This window comes from Centroberyx gerrardi, chromosome 5 (assembly GCF_048128805.1).
Source record: "Centroberyx gerrardi isolate f3 chromosome 5, fCenGer3.hap1.cur.20231027, whole genome shotgun sequence".
Classification (NCBI taxonomy): Eukaryota; Metazoa; Chordata; class Actinopteri; order Beryciformes; family Berycidae; genus Centroberyx; species Centroberyx gerrardi.
Window position 1 is genome coordinate 16,638,672 of NC_136001.1, and position 16,721 is coordinate 16,655,392.

General features: G+C 40.6%; 1 protein-coding gene across 1 annotated transcript; it reads right to left on the reverse strand.

The window, feature by feature from the left end:
- Window positions 1-385: 385 nt before the first annotated feature.
- On the reverse strand, window positions 386-15,079 carry mmel1 (membrane metallo-endopeptidase-like 1). The gene is made up of 24 exons (XM_071895300.2): window positions 14,999-15,079; window positions 12,738-12,990; window positions 11,857-11,901; window positions 11,456-11,515; window positions 11,138-11,299; window positions 10,841-10,921; window positions 10,590-10,685; window positions 9,894-10,012; window positions 9,684-9,749; window positions 9,465-9,599; window positions 9,098-9,187; window positions 8,754-8,890; window positions 8,529-8,622; window positions 8,304-8,432; window positions 7,993-8,091; window positions 7,797-7,880; window positions 7,580-7,683; window positions 6,141-6,199; window positions 5,761-5,880; window positions 5,421-5,554; window positions 5,196-5,261; window positions 4,991-5,086; window positions 4,212-4,288; window positions 386-3,311 (listed from the first exon to the last, which is right to left on the reverse strand). Exons 2-24 carry the CDS (start codon window positions 12,892-12,894, stop codon window positions 3,212-3,214), a joined length of 2,310 nt encoding a protein of 769 aa, XP_071751401.1. The 5' UTR covers window positions 12,895-12,990; window positions 14,999-15,079; the 3' UTR covers window positions 386-3,211.
- Between the last annotated feature and the right edge of the window lie 1,642 nt (window positions 15,080-16,721).

Here is a 16,721-nt window from a genome sequence, read left to right on the forward strand (position 1 = left end):
TAATAACCGCTTTACATCTATCCATTTCCATCCATCCATTTCTTGGTCTGAGCCCCAGTGGGAATTGAACCCCTAACCCACAGTGTTGGTGCTATATGCTCTGCCCATTGAGCTGAAGAGTTAAAAACAAACAAACAAGCAAAGGCAAAAAGTTTTGTGAAGAATAATTTTGAACATCTTTTAATCCTCTGTATTGAATGAGAAAACAATCCTACATATTTTTGTATCTCCACAAATTACATATTAAATATGCAATATTATTTGGCATTTTATCACACAACAGTACAGATTCTGAAAATGTGTAATTGTATAAGGTTTTTTATAATTACATAAGATTACAAGGAAACATTTAAAGGAGAGATTTGAGACTGTACAAGTAGGGACAGTCACTTTAATGGCAATAATTACAGATTTGAGTCACAAAAATAGCGGTTAGTCTAGATAATTACATAGCAGCATGAACATTCATGGAACATCTTTTACTTCTGTATTTTTGCAAAGCAACAATGGTATTTTATAAATATTCATGTAGATAAATAAATTCCTCTGGTTTGGTGGGTATTTGGCTGCTGTGACAATGGCAGAAACAGATGTTCATATATAGCAAAAGATACAAATACTTGTATTTGCACTTGCTACTAATTCAAAATTACACAATTTCACTGCTGAAATGTAAAGCTAGAACTACGGTAAGAAATGTACACCTCATTTCTTACCTGTTTTGAATCCCTTATATCTAAGTACTGCAGTATAGAACATGTATCAATTATCTACAACACCACATTGTATATTACATACCTATTGTACTGTGTTCAAAAAGTAATTCTGAACAGTTTCCTCCTTTTGAGGAAAACTAGACAAAATGTACAAAAGGCCAAGCTGTTGCTCTTCAGATATTGTATCCCAACGGTAGCCCAATGTTGCATCTTAGCTTATGCTTAAGTCTCCTGCATTTAAACATCTTGTTTTAGATGGCAACACAGTATCACTTCTTCCATCCCTAGTGAAACAGTCTCTAGTTACAAATGTATCCTATTCTCCTGCTCAATGCAACAGTATTTGCCAATATGTGAAGTTAACAAAGAAAGAGTGTAAAGCTTCAATATGCACATTCAATTCAGCAGTCTCTGATGAGACCTAACAGTCATGTTCAGTTTACCAAGGCATCCTGAATGTGACAAATGATGAGCAAACATTCAACACTAGTTTGTTTATTTTTCTGCTGCATTTCAAAGCTCTCCTCAGTGGCTTCCTGCAGCCTGACTGATCATTTAGTCAGGTCACCTCCTCCATCCTCTCTTATAAGTTCTGCTCTTTCGTTCTGCTGTCATTACTTGTTAATAAAGGTAGAAAATAACAGTCCTGGCCCCGGCCATCTCTTTAATGACAAGCCCATTCCTCAGTGTCTACCTGCACACTCTTGGTTTCAGTTACAGCGGTCACCACGCTCCAGCACACTGCATTTCATCCTTTCATCTACACGACACTGATCAATGAGAGATCACAAGGCATGCCACTTCATCTGTGGCCTGTCCGAGTATGTGCCTGTGTCTTTTCTTCTTAATTGGCTGTGCCCAGAGGCTAAACGTCTCATAATCATGTTTGAACTCCAAGATGTAGTAAGCTTTGTTGCCTCTCAGGAGATCAAGCGGTAAAAAAAAAAGACCTCCTCCACACATACATGACCTTTTTATGTACAATGTCAACTCACAGATATTATAGGATTAGGCATACCTAATTTTGAATAAATGTGTATATGTGCAGCCTGTTCAACAAATGGCACCTGTTAGGTTTTTTGATATTCATATATCAGCCCATAAAAGAAATGAACTACGAACATGTAGGAGCCCAGATCCGTCGTGTATAAGGGTTGGAATGTGTGGAAGCAGGGAGGAGAGAGGGAGCAGGCTTAGTTCTCAAAGCAGAGCTGTTCAGGACCCATATAGGTGTGTAAAGTGTCTATTTCAGACTGGTTTCTTTCCCTAATGCAAGGTCAAGATTGTCTAGCCTAGCAGATGGGATCCCAGCTTTAGTCACGACTGCACATTCCCTAAATATATAACATAAGAAACACCTCTCTGTCCCCTTACGCACATGGCAACACCATAAGCATTGACTACTAATGCAATATAGTGATATACGTATGATTTGTCTTGATCACATCATTCTCTATCTCCATCATATGTTGGCTTTTTCTCACTAGCTTCTAATAAAAAGTAGCAAGCCACCAAGTTTTTCTGTATCTGAAATATGTTTTCTCACAGGATGTGAATTAGACCAAACTTAAAGACATGCGTATATATTTCCGCAGTGAGCACTGAGTGTCCATGATTGGCAGAACATGGTGAATAAACATTAAAAAATGAGCTACGTGATCTTCCAAAAAATATTAATAGCTTTGTAAATTTCAAATATGTATCCACTCTAACTGTAAAAATAGTATAAGCCGCCACTTTCTCAGAATGTTAATTTAAGGTTAAAGCTGCAAAGATTTAACAGTCTTAAAGTCTTCAGGTAATTTGTTTCATTTAACAGTGAATGACCAAAGCCTCGGAGTGTGACTAATTCTATTGTCTCTCCTTCAGCAAAGCTAAGAGTTTTCATTTATTTCATACTCATGCTTCAGTCGGAATAAGATTGTTCACCATTGTTTCTTTTCAAGTGGCACAATGTCTTGAAAACAATACATCAGAGAAAAGATAACAAGGAAACTCAGTGCCAAATGTTAATGGGTAATCAGGAAGATCTGCACAAGAGATTTTTAAGGATTAATTCAAGAAAGGCTGGTAAAGCATTTAAAGCCAGCTTTGGCTTTAACCTTTTCATAAGGTCTTAGTTTTCTACGCAGCCTTTTCACTAACGTACCCACTCATCACCCACAGCAGTACACAGCAAAACCACTTGTAAGCAAGAACAAGTGACCAATTCATCCATGGACAACACTTCAAACTTGAGAAGCTATAGATACTCAAGCAAGTTTCTTTTTCATATCATATGCGCTTCATATCATATGCGTTCTGAAACTAGGGTGTCGTCCCGGAGGTCATCCATTCCATATACATCTATATGTAAATTTCTGTCATCTTCTTCCATGTAAATAAATCTGAATTAGTCTTAAGCAGGATGTCTCTGTGGGTTTAAGATGTTAACCTTTTGAGTTGAGTTGCCCAGGTCAAGAAATAAATATCTCAAGAGTAACATTTTCTATTTTCTACCAGACCCGACATTTCAACTCGGGGTTCATTGGACTACCTTTTTTGCACTGGAATGCTTCCGAAAATGCCTCAAAATTCTGGAGAGAGCCAAGTACCCTAAAGAAAAGAAATAAGCAAATTAACAGCAAATAATAACAATAATAAGCAAATTAACAGGGCTGATAAAAGCTGAAATATATTATGAATGTTAGAGGTGCACCAATTGTATGGGTATCAGTCCTAGTGCATCTCCCAAGCACTGGTATCGGCAAATGAAGCCGTCCCGATACTTTAACAAGCTGCGCTTTGGCACAATAAAATACTTTTCAGGTGAGAGGAAATATGTCTGCAGTGTGGTGATTCTTTGATCTCGGTGAAGCAGAGTGCCAGCTGTGCCAAGCAGAGGTGTCTGGCAGCGTTGAGAGTGAAGAGGCAAAGCAGCTCCCTCAAGACAGGTAGAATAATACCGGAAGGAGGCGATTCTGCCTTCCAAATTAAAGTATAAAATTTGTGACTGTCAGTTTTGGAAAAGAGAATAAGTTATTTTTTGGGAAAGGAAATTGTTCACTCTTGAATCCCCCTCAAATACACTTAAGTACTTTGTATCACTCAAAAAATTGCCACACATGTTCAGCAATATGGGTTTCATTCTGAAATTTTGACCAGAAGGCGTTGTTGTTCTGGCTTGACACTGGCAGGCGAACCAACATGAAAATGCTGAACTGTCATCATTTGTGAAAAGGAACATTCTGCTCATTTTCTATTTTATTATTAGATTTGATTGAGGGTTGCACAATTTCCAGTGCATATTTTGATCAAATAAATCACTTGTTCCTGTAATTCTTTTGTAATGGCCAATACAAGGCGGCAGGATTGAATGTTAATTGAGTGCTACTTGGATCAGTACTCATATCAGTCAAACTACTTAATGAAGTAGTTGTAACTGTACTCTACAACTGAAAAATTGGTATCGGTGCACCTCTAATGTTAACAACAGATCAAACTGAAGGTCCTAACCTGTATTCTAAGGGACTGTGTGAGTCAGTCTTGATGGACTGGCTGGCATACTCAGGCCGATAGGCACCGCACCATACCTAGGAAAAGAAATGGATTAGTTTGGGCTTTGAGAGGAATCTATTTTTAAAAGCAGTCATTAGGAATTACGAAAAAGCTCCTAGGGACTGTTAACATTAGAAATAAAATAAAAAAATACTAAATATTACACCTCCAAATACATACTTGGCACTGTGCTCTAAAGCTCCTCGCCCATTTGCTATAGCATTTCAAACTTACAAATTTCTGGTAATTCAACAGCCTTTATATATGATGTAGATGCAATGCAAACCTTGAAATGGCAATTACATACTGTAGCATGTTTGGTACAAGTTATTTTATGGGTTATTGTACAAGTTATTTTACTGATTGAAGTTCATAATCCCAGTAGGGAGTGAGTGTGGCTTTGATACAGATTTGTTTTTTGTTGATGACTGTCAAACACCCTGTTCTGCTTACGCTTTATTTTCGCTGGCACCACAATGGTCTTTACTTTGGCAGCTCCTCTAAACCCCTAGTTATATAGTTGGACATAGATATGGCCTGGGACTGCTTTAACTTCTCACCCCCTGACCCTCTCCCTTTCTCCCTTTGTCTCATTGTTTACTTCATCAAGCATTCAGTGAAAAAACAAAAACTCCCTCCTGAGCTTTTTGTTCTTGGTAACTCCAGATGGAGAAATATGTTAAATCCACCCTGTTTCTGCTTCAGCAACTACATTTCCCCTAATTTTTGTTACTCACTTGGGCAAAGTTAAGAAAGAAAAGTTGTTTGTGATCCATGTCTAGACCAGGTAAGCGGGGCTCTTCACCCTCCCTCTCCACCCACTTCAGATAAGCCTGTAAACACATGCACACAAATATGTAAAAAGACATTTCAGATGTATAGAAGGTTTATCGTGCCATTTTTTTGGAATAAATCATAACTGTCATATGAGTAGCATCCAACCTTATAAGCTTGGCGAACCCCTCCGTTGTCGGCAATATTCTCCCCCAGAGTGCTGATTCCACTGACCTGAAGTCACACGGATAAAACCAAGAACACACAAACATGAAAATACTCATTCGGATGGTCACTTAATACACGGTTTCCATAGTCATGCATTACAGCCAAGACTAACATCTAATTTCACACATGCCACTTATCTATGCATTCCGAACAGAGTATGCTTACATTTTGTCCACCTGCTAGCTTCCAGTTGTAGTTGCCATACTGTTGCACCATGCACTGTGACTGGTCTTTAAAGTGCTCAGCAGAGTAATTACTCCACCAGTTTAGCATATTACCATCCTTGTCAAAATTACGCCCTGCAACCAAACACAATGCAACAAGTAAAGCACTATTTGCCAAAAGTGATGCAGTATCTTGCATCTACATCAGAAAAGTGGTAACCTTTTATGATAAATTATTGGTCACAGTAAAATGTCAATAATTATTATAAAATGCCAAAGAATAATTATGATAAACTGTAATTTGTTTTCCCTATCCCCATGATGAATCACCAGTGCCTCACCATTGTCATCAAATCCATGTGTGATCTCATGTCCAATAACCATGCCTATTCCACCAAAGTTGAGGGCCTGGAGCTGATGCTTACTAAAGAAAGGAGGCTGCAGGATCCCTGCAGGAAACACTGGACAGACAAAACAAGCAGGATCAGTCAGATCACATGACCATGAACACCAGGTTAACAGCTGATGAGAGTCTAGCATTCAGTGGTATCAGAATGACACCACAGAGTCTGAAAATAGTTTAATTCTTTACACCAAAGAGTGTTACTACTACTCTCAATGAGGTTGCATTATAGCAGAGGAGACTTACACATATCTACCCATATGAAAGGGGAAACCATCAGTCTCTGGTACGATTTATTCTCGTAAAGAAAGCTCTTACCTATCTGGTTTCTGTTAGGTGAGTAGAATGCATTCACAACAGCGGCACCAATGATCCATCTTAGAAAAGATTGAGAAATGTGTTAGAACATATACAACTAAACTGCATATCCATTACTGATAGTTCTGCCAATCAGCAAAACTCTAGCCTTCTATTTAGTACAGATGTTTGCATTTTAAACCGTGCTCATACTGGTGTTTCTGCTTCTTCTGCTGCTGGCTGTAAACATTTCTTATCCTTTTTTGTTGATAAGGTTGAGGGTATTAGATCCAAGATTACTCCCTCTCCAGCTCATGTTGAAATACTGTGCCCTCACTTGGACTTGCTCAGTCACTTTACGCCAGCAAGAACTAAAAGAGATACCGTATTACACAAGAAAGTGTCCACTAGTCCTCTAGACATTATACCCTCCAAATTCCTCGAGGAGGTCATTGTGGCTGTGTACTGTGCTCCGACTACTGGTTGTGCCCTGTCTCTTCTGTAGAGACCCAACTTTGATTCAGCTGTCTATGATAATCAGAGGGTCATTTCTAAGTTGCCTTTTATCTCCAAGATTATGGAGAGAGTAGTTTTAAAGCAACTCTTAGCGACTGTGGAAAGAAATAACATTTTTGAAGAATTTCAGTCAGGTTTAATCCTGCATCATAGCACTGAAACCATCCTTCTCAAGGTTATTAATCATCTTCTGAGGAACGAAGATGCAGGTGAATGTTCTGTGCTAGTGCTGCTTGACCTAACACCGCGTTCGGTACAGCTGATCAGTCCTGTCTGTCAGTGACACAAAGAGGATCATAAATACTTCCTCTCATTTTGATTACTGTAAGACTTTATTTACTTGCCTTAACCAAAGAACTGCGGTCCAGCTCCAGACTGTGCAAAATACTGCAGCAACGCTTTGGAGCAGGACTAGGAGAAGCCACATTACCACATTACATCCATTCTGGCCTTCTTACATTGGTTGCTTGTCAGTTTTAGAATTGATTTTAAGATTTTATGAACATCTTTTAAGGCTCTTTCACATGTTTTAAACTGAAATTTATTGGTATTATTATTATTAGTAGTAGTAGCTTTATCTTTATTTGTCCACACTATTGCTGTTTTTTTTAAAATTATTATTGCTTAGTTGTTAAGCAAGTGCTATATAAATGAAGTTTTTTTTATTATTATCATTATTATTATTTTTATTACCATTATTAGTAGTAGTATTAGTAGTAGTAGTATTAGTAGTAGTAGGAGTAGTAGTAGAGTGTCATTATTAATATGAAAATTTAGACCTCATTTACAAGAGGTGTTCATGCTATGAGTCTGGACTGCATGCAGTGAATAGAACTGTGTCACACACTTGAACTGAAAGCACACAGTGCTTTGCGTGATTACAGGAACTTGTGTATTCATGAGGTGGCATATAGTCTGCAGTGTTGGATGTAGCACCAGCTTACAAGTCAGGGTCAACTGGTTCTCTGAGTTTCTTCAAACTTTTGTGTGCCTCAGCCTTGAGGTTCTCAAGGATGTTCTCGAAGTAGTTCTCCTCACTAAAATTTAGCTGAAAGGAGAAACAGGCAAAACCTGATTACAGATAACCGCAACATTAATATATGCATCTTTCAGTCAATTACTGCAGAGTCAGGACTGGAGAGAGACTCAGTTCTTACTTACATGGGCGTACTCCTGGTCAAGCTTCTGATTACTTTCCTCCAGAATATGGTCTGGATAGCCAATATGCTCCTTGATTGCCATGGCCTGGAAGAGACGCAGAACAATTAGCATCATTGTGTATAGCGCCTATAGAAGATAAGCCCTTATTTATTTTGTCACAATGGAAAGTATATTTTTGCTTGGCTGTGTACTGTACCTTCTCTCTTGCCTTCTCCTTCGAGGGAGCATCCATCCAACTTAGCTCCTCCAGTGTTTCCACATATGCTTCCTGGATCTTACTGATGAGGTCACTGACCTGCCAACATATGGTACAAAACAGTCAGAGTGTAATCATGACCCCACACATAAAGAAACTTTCATATTGACTCCACTGAACAGTCTGTGGAGGTCTGATGTCTCATGCGGAGGCTTGATCTAAACTTCTGTTGTGGCAGTAATTGACTTCCATAACCTGAGGGAGATTTATTTCTGTTTTGTCCGAATCTGGACTCAGACTAAAGGACTCACCATTCGTTTACTTTCTCCAGCAAAGGTCTCACGCACATACAGAGCCCCAACTGCGTTCTCCATGCTGCTCTGGACGTAACGGACACAGTCTCGCCACGAAGCCTCTTCCACTGTGGTTCCATATAGTGCCTGATCACACACACACACACACACACACACTGTAATATTGTTTTTAAGCTAGCTCACTTTAATGTGTGTTGTTCTACTATGTCATCTCCGTCGCACCTTTCTGTAATGAGCTCTGGCATCTTTGAAACGGCGGCTCAAGCTATTAACTCTGTCAATGATGAGCTGCCAGGTGAGGTAGTTCTGCATAGTTCTGGAAGAATAAATTGAAATTAGAATGGATTGTATTTGTGCTGCACTGTAATTCTTCTGTAATAATTTAACCTTTATGCACTCCTCTTTGCACAGTGCGTTTACAGTATCAGATAATCATCACAGGCTGACCTGACACTGTGTTTGGAGAGAACGTCATTCATCTTTTCAAGGTAGGGAGAGCTGTAGACCACCACCTCCTCCTCTAGCTGCACCTGAATGGACACGCTGGACAGCACACCTTGTACAAATCGTGTCCAGTTAAAACCCTGGAGAACAAAAGGCAGGAGACATTTTTTTTTACGTGCATTTAGGTTTGCTAAGCATGTATACATTTAGCTAGTGAGCAGCATCACTGGAGCAGTTGGGGGTAAAACTACCTCAACAGTAATTGTATTCAAAGAGGAAACCTGCTTGTACTTCGATCAAGTAACATACAAAGAATTAAGCTTCATACAATCATACATCATTCTTACATTAAAACTGAATGTGTCCTGTAGCTCACGAAGTGTCATCTTGTTGTAGAGAATGGTGACATCTTGGCGCTCCTCTGCTGGGGATGTGGCCTGTCCAGCAACAGCAAAGAAAAGCATTCTATAAACTGATGCTTTGCTACGTTCACATTTTGCACTCATTTTATCAGCAAAGTCCTATTCGTCATGCTCTTGACAGGCCCAAAAAAAAGACCTAGAGCTTGGATTATTTCCTGAGTCTACACTAAACTTAGCCTGGTTCTCTAATTTATTGGAAGTAGAGACGAGGTACTCATCTTTCATCTTGTCATTGTTAATTCTCCTCAGCCCCTCTCCCACAATTCCATTTCCTGTTGTGGCCGGCACTCACATTGGCGATGTCTGTCTCCAGCTCCAGCACTTGCATCATTTCCTCCCACACACGGTCATCCTCCTGAGTCAAGTTCCTGTCCTCTCGGGCTATCTTCGCAATAGAAACCATGAAATGTAGGTAGGCCTCTCGCACCTATGGTACAATCATAAAATATCAATTCTGTTTCTGCGACAAAATCAATCTCGTGTCTCAGTAATGGAAATTTGAATGCATCACCCGTTTGTAGTTTCCATCATTGAAGTAATAGTCTCTTGATGGCATTCCAAGTCCTGGCTGGTCAATCTGTTGATAACCAGAATATAGCAGAATAGCAATGTGTGTATCAAAATGTTTTTTGCATTTTAATCATCCTTTTATAATGTTTATATTTTGTTTGTATTTGAATAATTAAGCTGTTATTTGTGCTCAGGCAGAAGACGCCCTTACATAAATGATATGGCGGCGGGAGTCCCGGTCGTCCGTCCACACGTACATGTCCAGCAGAACCTTCTTGTGGAAACGAGCAGTAAGTGTTGCCAGTGTGTCCTCAAGGCTCCATGCTTCTTCTGCGATAACAGACAGACATTATCCCCTCATTTAGACACAGTGGTCTAAGTTTATGGAGCCATCCAATCTACCAGGCTACAAAAACAGACTGCCTCTCTCAGAGAAATAAACACAGCGCTGCTACACATTTAACGGGATGCTCATAAATCTGTTTGTGCAGATGCAGCTATGCATGGTTAATTCTGTTTGAGCCGCCGTCCTTGATTACATTTAATTAAAATGGCAGCAGTCAGGAGCTTGGGGAAAAGCAGAGTAGTCTATTTAAAGAATCAGTCACAGTCCTGATTGAGGACCTGCTCCTCTACCCACTCACCACGCTCCCCATCACAACACCTGACTGCTCCACTGAAGAGCCACGACAGCCTTCTGGGTCATGCCAACAAAGGTAAGACCACTTGACATTTCACTATGCACAAATATAGTTTAAATGTTTTTTGTGTATCTGAGTAGGAACATGAGTGAGTGACTATCGAGCAACGCCGTGCTTGTGTGCATGATTTGTATGTTTATGTGTTTGTACAGTATTTATGCTGTGTGTATTGATCACAGAGTGGCTCAGAGGTCTTTCAACGCTACCTGTAGTGGTGTTCCAGTCATCTGAGGCAACGGGCCAGTCTCCAATACTGTCAATGAGCTTCAGGAGGGGCTGGGAGTCACGCTGCTCGATGAGGCCTGCAGGTAAGACACCACAACTCATCAAATACAACAGCATTGCAATCCCTCTAACATGTGAGCAGTGAGACATTAAAGCTGTGTGTTCCCCTGCCTCCTTTCAGATCTAAGATACCCATTATTAAGACCAAGTGTTTGAGTAAGGAGAGCCTTACTCTCATTCATGCAGGAGCTGTACAGGGTTTTGGCCTTCCTGATGGCATCCCTGTCCTGTTTATTCTCCGTCTCAAGAACACCTGCAAAAAACAAAAAGCACTCAAGACTTTTCTTCTTTGAATGAAACTCACACCTAGTGCCATGAGACTGGCAACTGATACGTGATACAAGTAGCTCCATAAACTCTCGGCTCACTTGCGAAACGCCATTGAACTTCACATAATACAGCTCGCTGACCACTAAAGATTAAATCTCTGACCCTGATACTGTATGAGTGTGGAAACATGCCAACTGACCTTTGAGGACAATCTCCAGCTTGTCCCTCAGAATGTCAAAGACACTGTGACGGGAGCTGGTCTCTGGGATGACATGGCGCTCCAGCCAGCCCCCGCAGGCGTACTGGTAGAAATTGTCACAAGGCTTCACAGACGCATCCATGTTCTGCAAGAGCCGGGCAGCTTTGGGTGCCACGAGCATGAGAGGGAAAGAGACGGGGGCAGGATGGCAGAAATGATAATGCAGTTAGAGGCTTCTGCTGTTGAATAAAATAGAGCGCAGGAGTAAATTTGTTTACAAAATAAAACAAGGCAGGGGAAGGAAACAATAGTTATCACCTGCAGTAACACACTCTGCAGCTGTGCACACATCGTTGAGGTTGGAGTGATACTGCTGCCCTGAAAAAATCAACAGTTAACAGTTATTAGAGGACATGTCGACTGTTTCACAATTAACATCCCTACTGAGACAGAAATTGGGCTTGTTGTTGTGTAAAGTGTTTTAGATGTATTTGGTGTAGCAATTTTTGACTAGCCTAGATCTAGTCTCTGTGTCTGACAGGCAGTAGCTTTGTCAGCAGCGACTCTGTTCTTTCACGTTTGTATGACACTGCTGATTAGGCAGTAAAGGGAATTAAGGGGGCTATCGGAGACGGCCCCCACCAGCTCTAACATGACACAACCCACCATCCCACAATATCTTGTGTGCAATTTACAAGCTCACAGGGACCAAGACTCACCCTCGCTTGTTGAGCTCCTTAACACACTCGACCTATTAGATTGTTCTGAATTGGTTGGGACACAGATTTCAGACAGCATTAGATTAGAAGACAGTTTAACTTCGTTCAAATGCATATTTTCTCTTGACACCAAGAGAAAATATAATCAAGTCATGCCAAGTGTTGGGTATTTTTGGTATCCACCAAAAATGTAGGTCTAAGTTATTTTACTCCTTCTTGTGGAGTGACTTGGGCTGACCTGGGAAGAATTATTGTTTGTTTAACAAGTAGTTGCCCAAGTTTTGCCAGTCCTACCATGCTTTAAGGTTAGGCCTGTCTGAATTATATTGCTTAAGAAAACAAGGTTTATTCCTCATTGGGTAAGTAATCATACTGTAGGCTTTAAACTAGTTGTGAAAAATCAACATCTGAACAATGAGATTTTTAATGCAAAAGTTAAAAAGATTAAAAAGTTTCTGCCATGTTTTTTCCTAACAAAGTTTTTTTCTTTTCTTTTTTTAAGGCTGGTGGTGCCGGTAGGTTAGGTTATGTAGAATAGGTAGGCTGTTATGTCTTGCTAAAATCTGCTTCTGTGTGTCCTGCTCTTCTGATGTTGTCCTCATTCTGTTCTATGTTTGATTATTGGTCAGTTAGATCTAGTTAGGATCATTCTCTGTAAACTCCTTTGAGACATGTTTGTGATAAATGGCTATATAAATAAACAAACTTGAACTTGAACTTGAATAAAACTTATCATGATCATTTCTGGTGGTATTTCTGGGGTCAAGATCATTTCAAGTGACAATGGCAAATGTCATGCCAGCTTAGCAACAGAAAGATTAGGGAGACACTCATCACTGCAGCTGCTATATGGATGTTACAGTAAGCCTGACGGAGCCTACCTCTCACAGCCGATGTGTAGAGGACTATCAGCCCGGCCAAGGCACAGCTGACCAACAACAACATAACAGACAGACCGATCTCTGCAACGGTCCAGCGACGCTTCCCCGGTTTAGTTGATTTCTCCATGATATCCATTTGGCTTTCGGATTTGCCCATTCTCCTGTCTGCCGGCTCTCTGGAGAAGGTACCGTGGAGTGGGATGGTCCAGGCGCAGCTGCCGGCTACCAGTGTGTGTGGGCTGAGCAGTGCGATCTGCAATGAGGGAGCGCATTATCTGCACCGCTAACACCTACAACTTCTTCACAGTCAAGAGTTGTTAACAGCGTTGGGTTGGTTACAAAGTAATTCATAACTCACTACGCGTTACTCGCTTCAAAAGTAATGTTATTGGTTTACGTGTAACTCCCTGGGAGCAGTAATTCGTTACAGTCGTTACATTACTTTGGGTCGTCTCGTTCCTTAAAAAAATCGCGATAATTCAAGTAAACTAGACTGATGTGTAGTGGGAACTATCATCCAGAAAAATAGCCTACTTTTTTTCTGCAATATCTCAAGTCCAATCTGATATTTAGAAGGATTTACAACAAAGGTAACAACTTTTTTGATTGGCAACCTCTATTTATTACTGAAATTGAAATAGTAGTGCAAACACTGTAACGCCTCACTGAGTAACGCGTGGTTAAATTGATTATTGTACTATTGCTTCGTAATAATCCCATGGTTCTCCAGGGTTTGGCCAATGTGCTTTAGCCTTCCTGCAATCAATACATATGTTCAATGCAGTCCAAATAGGTGATTACTTCTAGCTTTATATGCATTGAGCCCCATCTGTTGATGATACAGTCTAGGACAGAAATCTTTATTAACTCAGTCCTTTATTGAGTGTAATATTTATTGCGGAAATAATTAGCAGAGAGTAAATTAATCATGAAGCTGACTTCCAATGACCATTATCAGGTTGAAATATTTGTGCAAGGATTGGACATTTTAACACCCCCCCTCCACACACACACACACACACACACACACACACCATGCCTATAGCCACAAGCCTACCTCAAGAGAGCTAATTTCTATTCATAATAACTATGTACGTGTGAACACAATATTGCAAATGAGCATTTGTGCAGGGAACAAAACGACAATCACCCATGGCTTTCAGCAGCACCGCTTTGCATCTATTCAGTACCCAGCACCTGTTCCTCCATAACCAGCCTATTGCCCTATCATTAGGCCTGACAGAGGACGGGCTGTAAATCAGAGGTTCATGCTGCTGTGGCCCATTAGCTGTTCCTGATGAATACTCATGGGCACATATCTGGCACTGCAATGATGGAGTGCGGGCAGGGGCTTGTTAGAGCTTCACTGCCATCTTCAGCACGAGACTGTCAGAGCAGAAACTGTCTCCCCGGCATGAATCTTTGTCTAAGGGGGTCCCCTTTATGGGAAATTGTGCAATATTGTGCAGTGTGATGTTTCAAATCGAGATTCACTGTTGAATACCACAAGGGAAGTGCTGTTTGCATATTTAGATCTTCCCTCTCTCTGTCTCTGACAGTGTACACACAGAATGTGGCTTTAAATGCAATAATATGCATTTTCTTTATTTTCTTTATCTAACTTTTTTTTAGTCCCACTGAGATTAAAAACCTCTTTTTCATGGGAAACCTGGTCAAGATGGCAACAGCACAAAAAGTTACAACATGTAGTAAGTGTAATATGGAGCAAAGTTTAAGATACCAGTAATGATGGAATCTAATGGGTTCGGTGTGACAACTAAAATCTTTTGATGCAAAGTGGAACTAGTCTATTGTAAATGGTTTTAGGTTGCTTGTATTGTTTTTTCCAGGTTAGATTACATGTGATTGTATTTGGTGATGATACTGTACTTCTCTAAACTCAGTGTTTCAGACACAAAACAAGGATTAATGCACAGCTCAAGCTAGGTCAGCAGTGTGGTTATCCTCTATATTCCCATGTTATTCACTTAGCTACTGACTATACTGTCCTCAAGTATATGGTAATGACATCAGCATTTTTCACATATACAAATAGTCAAACAGCTCAAACTGTTAGAACACGTCCTTTTAAAGTGCATGCTCCATTGCAAATCTGTCTTGGGACTGCTGAAAATTTTACATGAATGGTACCTAAAGGCTGCAGTTTCAGGTGGCTAACTTTTCAATCTTGTGAACCACCTTCACTTTGGTTACCGGTGCTGGATGGTGTATATAGTAATCACCTAAGAGGCAGAGCTTACCTTTCTATGTGGATGGTAGAAGTCCCTGAGCCGTCCCCCCGCAGCGAGCTAATATCTCGAACACCCCTGCTGAGCTTCCACTCAGAGCTGGTGTGTGGAGAAATGAGTCTGTGCCGCGGGATGAAGGAGACGTTATCCAGTTCACTGTGCTGTTCAGGGAATGAGGGAGGCAGCAGAGAGAGAGGGAGAGAGAGAGAGAGAGAGAGAGGGAGGAGAAAGGAGGGAGATGGAGGGGGGGTTAGTATCAGGCTGCTAACTGGATTGTTTTTGATCACAAAATAGTGATTTGAAAAATATTGTTGGGTGCGTGTGTGTGTGTGTGTGTGTGTGTGTTGGGGGGGGGGGGTCAAGGGGGTATAGGATGTGTTGCAGTAAGCATCAATTCCTTTTTCTCACTATGGAGCATTTCCAGCTGCTGAGTGAAGAGTGCAGCTTTGAAAAATCTGGGAGGAGAACAGCTTGCAGAGAAGCTAGATAAAACAAACAAAACGCATGTGCTTAAAGGACTCTGCAGGAGGATTTTACTACATACAGTAGCAGTGTTTCTCAATCTCTCAGATCTCTACTAGCTGGTTGTCTTTTTGTCCCAACGACCAGGAAGGCATGGACTTGGTGTCCTGAGAGACTGCTTGTATCAAAACAAACACACTTGCCACTGCTGCCTCTCTCATGCCTCTCTCCTCTTGTGTCAGGAACGACACTTGTTCAGGGAGGACTAGGATGCCCATGGTGCGGCTGGTGGAGATATGAACCCTGGCCCGGTGTCAGATTGAAATGGCGTGGCGCCCAGGCTCATTATCAGCCTGATTAACCACACTAATTAGCTGATATTACAGAGAGAGTGGGAGCCAGTGTGGTTGGCAAACGTGCTCCTACAGCCACCCAGTTGTCCATGATGCTCAGGTGCTGTTGCTGCCTCAGTCATGATGAGAAATAATCTTCAAAAGGGTAAACACATTTAGCGGAGAGCAATCTTAATCAAATCCAAAACAGAACATGTATTTGTATGTATTTGAGGCTCACTAATATGTCAAAGACACCTTTTAGACCCATGCATTGTTCACATGCACTATCATTCCAAATTAGTCGAGAGGAATCTCATAGAAATGTTCATATTTATATTAAGAGAACCTTGCAGCCACTCAACTGCAACATGATTAAGTGCAAGACTGAGGGGAGTTAAGGACTGCAATTGAGTTAATAATTAATTCATAGTTTTAATTTACTGGAGGGAATGTTTTCACTATAATAATGAAATCAGTCATACATTCCATGTGTTAAGTTTTTTTTTTTTTTTACAAAAGTGCCATTAACTTATTTTCATGCTTCATGCTGATCATGCTTATGTACAGTGTCACAGGCAATCAGAAGTTCCTTACTTCTCTTTCAGGTTTATGAGGAAAGTAAAGAGTCAGAGTTGGCATAACCTGGTGGGTGGGTGAAAACTGAGCTCAGTAAAACCAAAAGATAAGAAAGCTTCAGAATGCATGTTTCATCAGATCTATTTGAACACCGAGGCCAAAAGATACATTTGACAATTTTGGCAATCTTGCTAGTGGGCCAAGATCCATTTTCCCTCAAAGGTAATCCTAGAGTTAACAAGAAGTCAAAAAATAAATTGAGATACTCCGGTGAAGCCATTTTGATGAGTTCCAGAGACATCTGACATCAACATACAGGGATAAGAGACTGTGAGCGTCAAGGGTCCAGAGGTAAAATCTTC